The 9,396-nt window shown below is 39.5% G+C and overlaps 1 protein-coding gene across 1 annotated transcript; it reads left to right on the plus strand.

Moving 5' to 3' along the window:
- The first annotated feature begins 198 nt into the window (after window positions 1-198).
- On the plus strand, window positions 199-9,206 carry grsf1 (G-rich RNA sequence binding factor 1). The gene is made up of 10 exons (XM_056418253.1): window positions 199-586; window positions 1,342-1,495; window positions 2,490-2,645; window positions 2,723-2,857; window positions 5,981-6,119; window positions 6,196-6,326; window positions 7,075-7,154; window positions 7,350-7,485; window positions 7,569-7,623; window positions 9,006-9,206. The coding sequence occupies exons 1-10, from the start codon at window positions 371-373 to the stop codon at window positions 9,007-9,009; spliced, it is 1,206 nt and encodes a 401-aa protein (XP_056274228.1). The 5' UTR covers window positions 199-370; the 3' UTR covers window positions 9,010-9,206.
- The last annotated feature ends 190 nt before the right edge of the window (window positions 9,207-9,396 follow it).

Raw genomic sequence — 9,396 nt, forward strand, 5'->3', positions numbered from 1 at the left:
AATGGAAAGATTGTTTCTTTTTTTTTAGCATCACAACAAATATTTGTATTTAGTTTTCTTCCTGTCCGGAACAAAAACAATGTTTCTAGAATAAATAAATAAAAATATATTATAAAGCTTACAGCTCTGCAAAGTGATCAAATAGTGAAACGTTTCGGCTTTTGTCGTGAACCCGGAAGTACAACATGAAACCGGAAGTTCGACGCGTTTGGTCGTTAGCGCCCTCAAACCTCACGAGCTCTGCCCTTGGCTGACCCACGTGAGTCGGTCTAAGCTTCCTGCAACCGGCAAATGAACCAAACGGGCTAATTTAAAGAGAGAAACTGACTGAAAACCACGTGTATTTATCTCCGTACCGACAGCCTCGGACATGTCGCGCGGCAGTACGTCACTGCTTTTTGTGCTGCAGCGGTGTGTCGCAGGCAGACAGGTGACGTTACGGACAGGTATCACAACAAGATGCCGCAGCAGCGTGTTGTCGGCCCGGTGCACCGCCACCCAGCAGCCGATATGGGCATCGACCACCCGGGCAGTCTGTGAGCTGCAGTCCGCAGTGAGAAGCAGCCGGTACCGGTTCTGTACCAAGGTTAGTCCCCAGAGGAAGTACTGCTGCTTCATAATTTAGTCCAGATAGTTTAATTCTAACACGGTACTATTTACTTTAAAGATTAATATTAGCATGCCCATTTGACTGAAACGTTTCCGGTGTTACACCCCTACTGGTTTTCAAACCTACTGGTTTCCCTACGCGTGCGTGCGTTGTGTTCTCTTGACGTCTGCAGCGGGGCTCTGTGTCGCTCACCAGATTAGTCACACATTCACAAACATATTGCTGGAGATCTTCAAGCCACCGTTCATATCCATTTCGGCGATTACGATTGTATAAGTGAGCAGTGCATCACAGCCACGGATGAAGAAATACATTTTCGTAAAAATAAAAAGACCTGGTTTCGATCTCTTTCACGCAAAAGGAGACTGCACTCAAAGACAAGCAGTCTGTGCGCTGCGCCACCAGATATTAGTTTCTGCTCAAGTAATTTATACATTGATCCATTAAGTCACATTTCTTATGTTTTCATGGGAACAGTTTGGTCGAAGGGATCTGAAACAACTGGTTACCTTGAGCGGATATTTACACTTTGAAACATGTTTAGCGATGCTTGTTTGCAACACTTTTGCCACACAATACCGACACATTTTGACCTTGAAAAGCGCTTTATAAATGTAATTTATTATTATTTGTACACTTGTCACTGTGAACACCTGGACTGTAAAATACCCGTGAGACCAATAAAGTTATGGTTCTTTGAATAACGCTTCTGTCCCACCCCCTTCCTCCAGGCGACGCCGCCCTGTGAGGACGAGTATCCGCCGCTGCCGACCTACAAGGTCGACCCCGCAGCGGAGGAGGAGAGGAAGAAGGAGGTGTTCATCATGCAGGTGAAGGGTCTGCCCTGGTCCTGCTCGGCTCAGGAGCTCCTCAGGTTCTTCTCAGGTGAGGGGGTGACTTTTGTTTTTCGGGGGAGAAAAGAAGCGTCGGCGAAGCTGGAGAGTTGTGTTTGAACATGATGGAGGCGTTTTTGAATTTAACGTTCATTGTCAACAGAGTTGAATAAAAGAGAAAATAGACAGAAAAAAATTAGAGCGAAAAATATAGAAAAAAATCATTAAAATAATTAATGAAAAATGTATATATTACAGAAAAATACATACAAATTTGTCAAGAAAACTATCAATAATTTAATTAATTAATTGCAACCCTTATCCCAGTGAGAGGATTTGTTCATATAGTATATAATTACTAATAATAACAGTAAAAATCCTTCATAACTCTTTCATTGTCAACGTTGTAAAATTCTATACATTTAAAAAAAAGAAATGGAGAGATTAATACAAGAAAAAATACTGATTAAAATAAATATAGAAAAGAGAAAAAATAATGATTAAAATAAATAATGCAACAAATATATATAAGATAAAGAAAAATACATTAAAATCAAGAAAAAAACAGATAATTAATTGCAACCCTTATCCCAGTAAGAGGATTTTTTCAGAGTTAAATTATAGTATATTATAATAATAAGAGTAAAAATTGCATCAAAACGAATATATATATATATATATAATATATAAATTGGAGAAAAGGAAATGAGAGGGAAAAATATAGAAAACGGGGAAAAATAATACAAATAAATAAAGATAAATATCTAAAAATGAGTCAAGATTTTTTTAAATAAATTATAGTATATTATAATACTAATAATAAGAATAGTATTAAGATTGTATAAAAACTTCCTGCTTCAGTTACGTTGTATCTTTTTCACAAGTCTTTATAAACTAAATAGTCTTTAAGTTCTTCTATGACATTGTGGTGTTTACTCTCTTGATTGTCCAACATAAACATATATATATATATTTATATTTAAAACCCGACAACAGTGAAACATTGAAATGAAACCTCGTCTTCCGCGCTTGTCACCGTTCCCCAGAGTGCCGGATCCGCGACGGCATTAAGGGGATCCACCTCACGGTGGACCGCACAGGGCGGCCGTCGGGCCAGGCCTTCATCGAGCTGGAGCACGAGGAGGACGTCGGCAAAGCACTGGAGAAGCACCGGCAGTACCTCGGTCCGCGCTACGTGGAAGGTCTCCGTTTGTTTTGGGGGTTTCTGAAGCGACTTCAGTTTCAGGGGGCGGGGCTTACTGTGATGCTTGTGTTTCAGTGTACGAGGTGACGAACAGCGACGCGGAGATGCTCCTGAAGAAAGCGGCGCAGGACCCGGTGGAGAGCGACGTGGTGCGTCTGCGGGGGCTCCCCTTCTCCTGCACCGACCACGACATCGAGCACTTCTTCTCTGGTAAGCTGGACGGCAGGTGGACAGAAACCGTTAGCAACCGCTGTGTGTGGGTCCATAATAAATACATCTCATTAAAAAAAAAGATGATATTCATATATATTTTTGTTTTATGATATATATATATATATAATTCATTATTTTTATTTATATATATATACAGTTGCAATCAAAATTATTCAACCCTCATTGCACATTAGGTTCATTGGCAAAATATACAATTTCTCAGCTGTTTGCAATAAACAAATTACACAAGAATTGTTTAAGTAGTTTAATGAAACTAATATTACAAGGGTTTTATCCAAATTCAACACAAAATGCTACTTTTAATGAATTTACTGCAGTCTCAAAATTATTCAACCCCTTCATGACAAGCATCTTCAGTACTTCAGAGAAGAGATCATTGCCTTTCACAACAAGGAAAGAGATACAAAAAGATAGCAAAAGCACTGAATTCCCCTAGAGATACAGTTGGAAGCATAGTTTGCAAGTTCAAAGTTGAAGGAACAGTGGCTACACTACCTGGACGTGGCAGAAAGAGGCTGCCACCAGATTCCTGAGGAGGCAAGTGGTCAAAAACCCTCGAGTGACTGCAAAACACCTGCAGCAAGACTTGGTGCAGCAGTCACTGAGGTTTCAGTTTGCACAGTAAGGCGCACACTAAACACTGAAGGGTTCCATGCCCGGACTCCAAGACGCACACCACTACTGACCCAAAAGCACAAGAAAAGTCGTAGAAAACCATATAAATAAGCAACCAAAGTTTTGGAATTCTGTTCTGTGGAGCGATGAGAACAAACTGGAACTTTTGGGGCCTATGGATCAGCGGTATGTCTGGAGGAAGAAGAATGAAGTGTATCTGAAAAGAACACCGTGCCTACAGTGAAGCATGGCGGTGGCTCAGTGACGCTCTGGAGCTGCCTCTGGCACTGGAAACCTGCAGCGTGTGGAGGGCACCATGGAGTCAGTCAAGTATCAGGAAATCTTAGGAACAAACGTCATGCCGTCTGATGAAGCTGAAGCTTGGGCGTCATTGGACCTTCCAACAGGACAATGATCCCAAGCATACCTCCAAGTCCACCAAGGCTTGGTTTCAGAAGAAGAAATGGAAGATTCTAGAGTCACAGTCGCCTGACTTGAACCCCATCGGAAATCTGTGGTGGGATTTGAAGAAGGCGGTTGCAAAACGCACACCCAAGAATATGACTGAAGTGGAGGCCCATGAGCAGTGGGCTCGGATTCCTCAGGAACGCTGTCCGAAGCTGGTGTCTGGCTCTGCATCACGTGTGCAGCAGGTCATAACAGCAAAAGGGTGCTCGACTAAGTACTGAAGATGCTTGTCATGAAGGGGTTGAATCATTTTGAGACTCCAGTAAATTCATTAAATAGCATTTTGTGTTGAATTTGGAAAAAACCCTTGTAATATTAGTTTCATTAAACTACTTAAACAATTCTTGTGTAATTTGTTTATTGCAAACATCTGAGAAATTGTGTTTCTGTGAAATTGCATTTGGGTACAAAAAAATTGCTCTGTAGCGCCCCCTTGCGGTAGAAAGGCTGCCTTTTTTGAAAACTATGACCGATTGTTCTGAAATTTAGTATACAGGTTCACTTGGACCTGCTCTACAAATAAGTTAATGGTGGCCATCAAATGTGCCTTCTTAGATTTTCCGCCATTTTGTATTTTGTTTAAAAATATATATTTTTCACATTTCTCCAAAACGCTTTGTCTGATTCATACGAAAATTTCTGTGGTCCATTATTGGTTCGATTTCATCATAAAATGTCTAGCCTATGTCCATATCGCATACCTTAACCTACCTTATGTTATTCATAATCTTTTAACTTTAGGGGACGCTACAATAAATTCCTCAATATCTGTGTTTTTGGGCATTTTTTGCCTTTTTTCTTGTTGTGGGCAGTTGTAAAACAGTTGACTCCTCCTAGAGTTTAAACCCTATTCATTCCAAACTTGCCCAGTATGATCTTGAGACCTTTGCCGTAAAAAATCTTTGAAAGAATTAAAACAATTATAACTATGTGCGGTGGGTCGAACGGCAAAAAACACCATTCGCCATAAAAATGCATGCGGATGTAATTCGCCCATACATTATGTAATCTGCTCCATATTTCTCATATATCATGATATGCTGAGCCTGAAGACATCCATATGCTAATTTTGCATAATAGTCATAGCGCCACCTCTTGGCAAGATGAAGTTACATGTTTTCTACTTTTATACCCTTCTCCTCACAGATTATTCAGATCCCTCTCAAAATATACCAGAATAGATGTAAGACCTTGATAATGTTTCCCTGTGAAGGTCGTAATGACACGTTTTAGTGTGGCGAGTCTATTTTCACTCTGAGTCAAAGCACCGCCGATTTGCACAATATAATAAGTCTCGCATGACAAACGGTAAGACGCCCGAACGGCCGGCCTGCGTTCTTGGCCGGGGGGGCCGGCGTCCGGCCAGCACCCCCGACGTGCGAAGGAGGAACGAGGACCCGCACATCGCTGCTTGCAGCTTTAATTTGGATTGCAACTGTATATATGTGTGTAAATAATATATACATATCTCATCAAAAAAGATGATATTTGCATTTATTTTATTTTATTATATATATATTCTTTTTATGTTTTGTTTCATGATATATCATAAAACTAAAAATATATAAATATCTTTTTTTTATGAGATGTATATATATTTACATAATATATATATCTACATAATTTTATTTTATTTTTATGAAATAAATATATTATTCACGTGTCTATGTTTGTATATATATATAATTGTATTTCTTTATGAGATATATATATTTATAATGTTATATATATATAATTTTATTTTTTTATGAGATATAATTATTATTATAATAATTATATATTAAAAAATTGTATGACATTATATATATATAATTACATAGAATATTTACATATATATGTATGTGTGTATGTGTATGTATATATATTTTATATATAGTATTATTATTTCTGATGGGTTAAATTAATCTATACACCGATGAGTTCTCTAAAAAACTAATTGCAGGAAGAGAAAGAATAGAGGACACTATATTTGTCTAATATGCTATATATAATAATAGCTTTGTTTGCGCCCCTCAGGTTTGGACATCGTGGAGGACGGCATCACCGTCGTCTTGGACCACAAAGCCAGGAACTCTGGCGAGGCCTTCGTGCAGTTCTCCTCCAACGAGGCGGCGGGCGAAGCTCTGCAGAGACACCGCGAGGTCATCGGGAACAGGTCGGCAGCACGCCGCGCAGCACGCCGTTCGGCTTCCGAGGAGCACGAGTCACCGCTTGCTGTCCCTCCTCCTCAGATACATCGAGGTGTTCCCCAGCAGGAGGGACCAGGTCCACTCGGGCTGGAAGAAGAAGACGAGCGCCGCTCCTGCCTTCCTCGGCATGCCGGTGGCTAACAGAACCGCCTCCGCCTCGCAGAATAGAACCGGTGAGGCGGGTTCCACCACGTGTTGTTTTTACTTTTTTAAGCTCCTCCCTCCTGAAAATTATAACTTTTAAATACAAATTTGTAGCTCAAACACTGTTGTTAAAATATGTATTGTTCTACCTTCTTAGATGTATCACATGATGTCCCTCTGTCTAAAAACTCAATTGTCCAATGGCATCGATGCAACGCGTAAACAAATCTTCAAGATACAGCTTTTATTTTGAAATTCCTATCGCTCATCTGCGTCGCCACTTCCCTCTGTGGAATGAAATAGACAGATCGTATTTTAGTTGCTTTTTGTGTCTATATAAATACAAATGTGTGAAAGGGGAACAATTGGGCCAACTAGTGGCAGATTTTATAATATCAGATAATGTAGAATATATATATATAATAATATTGTTTACTGAGCAAACTAAACAATGATCAGCTGCACATTCAACCCTTTTATTTTCGATGACGATAACTTTTTCTGAGCTGTTTCCATCACACGCAGACAGTTTAACATAAACTATGATAACAAATATAAAAAAGCTAAATCCTGGTTGATCTATTATCTATTTGTTTTAGAAAAAAATATATATATTCAGTGACAATCATTGTAAATACAATTTTGAAAGCCCAAATGATACGTCAACTAGGTTAGTAGACGGTGTTAAAAGTGTGGAGATATATTCACAGATAATATAAAAACCAAAAAAGATGAGCACAAATTGATTATTATTGAAATGTAAATGTGCTCCATCAGGATCCGCTCACAGCTCGGGGATCCACTACATCCACATGAGAGGACTTCCCTTCCAGGTGTCCGGAGAAGACGTGGCTAAGGTAAAAAAATTATATATATAATATATATATATTTTTAAAATATATTACATTTTGTATATATTTATTTATATATATTATATATATGTATTCATACATATATAAAAAATATATTTTTATTTATATAAAAATATATATTTTTAAATATATTTATATTTTTCTTTATATTTATTTCTCCTAATTGTTTTCCTCCCGCAGTTCTTCTCTCCTCTCGCCGTGTCTAAGATCCTGATGGAGTTCGGCGCCGGGGGCCAGCCGACCGGCGAGGCTGACGTCTACTTCAGCTGCCACAAGGACGCCCTGACCGCCATGTCCAGAGACCGCATGTTCATCGGTGAGGCGCCGCGGTGGACTTCAGTCTGTGGGGGGTGATTTAGATTTTTTATTTAAACTGAACATTCCTCTTGATTTCTTCAGGCGAGCGATACATCGAGTTATTCCTGAACTCCGATGCAGAATCCGACGAAACGTGGTGAGAAAGATGTTTTTATATTTATATATTCACAGGTTTTTAAGTCGGAGAGAACAGAATTGTGCATTTCTTTTTTTCCATATATATTAATATTCTTTTCATATATATATATATATGTGTGTATATATATATGTGTATATACAGGCACGTGCACAGACATTTTGGGGGGCAGGTGCTCAAACCAAAAAAAAGGGCACCCATCGCCAAAATGATTTTTCCAAGTTAAGGAGTTGGTTGCTAGCAACACTTGAAACACATTGTGTCGTGAGAAGACATGAGTTGAACAAAATGACATGTTTTCTATTAACAATTACAATTTATTTTCATTTACAAAATAATAGGAGCCAAACATGCCATATAATAAACAACGTACTAACCTCGACCGTTCGGTCATGCCGGGAAATATCAAACTTCTGTAAAAACGTTATAAGGCCTCAATCTGATATTTCCCAGCATGACATCACTCTTGGTTAGTAAGAAGCTATTACAAGAGTTGTTTTTTCTTGCGTTTACTCTTTTCACCCTCTGCAATTACTCATACAAGATTGATCTTTGTAAAACTGGAACAGACAAAACAAAGAGAAACATACCACATAAAACAATGTGGCACATGGATAGCATGACACCGAGAGCTATTGTTAGCATAGTTTAGCTGCTCTGTTCTAGCTGTGAATTATTGTGACATTTATCAAATGAATTAATAAATTCAACATACTATCGAAATTGTCTAAATGGCATTTATAAAACAGATCTCTCTCTCTCTCTCAAACATGACGTCAGTAAACAGCTGGACTAGGCTTTGAAATCACGGATTTCGGGAATTTGTGTTTATTTTTTTTAGGAAACGTCGGACCAGTTGAGACGTAATATTTTCAGTTGTGGTTAATTTATCACCAAACAACGTCAGGGGACAAACACCGTCATGACTCATGACCTGTGTGTCTGGTGCTGCGGGTCAGAGGAGAAGGAGGTGCACCCGTTTGGTGGCGCGAGGAGCACTGCGCGGAGGAGGAAGTGGAGGAGGAGGAGGGAGGCGGGGGCTCGTGAGCGCCGCGGAGCATGTCGGGGCGAAATTCTCACAAGAACTCCAATAAATGCCCCGACAGATATCCAAACACATTTGGGAGGACTTGATGACAGAGACTATTTTTATTCTTAAATACTTATTAATGAAGAAAAAAAGTGGGCTCCAGCAAAAAGGGCACTTTTCTCATCCAGGGCAAAAGGGCTGGTGCTTGAGCACCACTAGGGCTCTATCTGTGCACGTGCCTGTGTATATATGTGTATATATACATACACACATACACACAGAAGTCTTTCAAGCTGCGTAGAAATATGTTTTGATGTTCTTCAATGTGAATTTACTAGTTTTACCTCAACAGGTGAACACACGGAAGCCACACACAACGAGAACGACCAGTTTGAAGTCCAAGTAAATCGGTCGTGTACACAGAAATATTAAGATAATTAAACATTTCCCTTTGTGGCCTCACACCTCACCTGTTCGTCCTCGTGCTGCGACCTGGAGGACCTTAGAAGGTGGAGAGGGGCAGGAATTAATAAATAAACTATATTTGCTCGTAGATGTGTTGTTGTGTAAACTACGTACCGGCTGGAGCTCAGACTGGTTTTGTCCTCGGCTCCTGAGTGGAACTGGTCGCTCTCCCTTCTGACCGACACACACACGACTTGTGTATTTATTCTCCAGCATCGATTAATAAACATTCCTGGTGTAAAAATCACTTTCCTTTCACTGTCTCGACCCAAGTCAAT

Source organism: Pseudoliparis swirei, chromosome 7 (assembly GCF_029220125.1).
Source record: "Pseudoliparis swirei isolate HS2019 ecotype Mariana Trench chromosome 7, NWPU_hadal_v1, whole genome shotgun sequence".
NCBI lineage: Eukaryota > Metazoa > Chordata > Actinopteri > Perciformes > Liparidae > Pseudoliparis > Pseudoliparis swirei.

What these genes read in the sequence shown, in the direction of transcription:
- grsf1 (XM_056418253.1), top strand. Translation starts at nt 371, where the DNA reads ATGTCGCGCGGCAGTACGTCACTGCTTTTTGTGCTGCAGCGGTGTGTC. An exon ending in CGGTCCGCGCTACGTGGAAG is followed by an intron (nt 2,646 to 2,722) that starts GTCTCCGTTTGT and finishes CTTGTGTTTCAG; the next exon opens with TGTACGAGGTGACGAACAGC. An exon ending in CGCCTCGCAGAATAGAACCG is followed by an intron (nt 6,327 to 7,074) that starts GTGAGGCGGGTT and finishes GTGCTCCATCAG; the next exon opens with GATCCGCTCACAGCTCGGGG.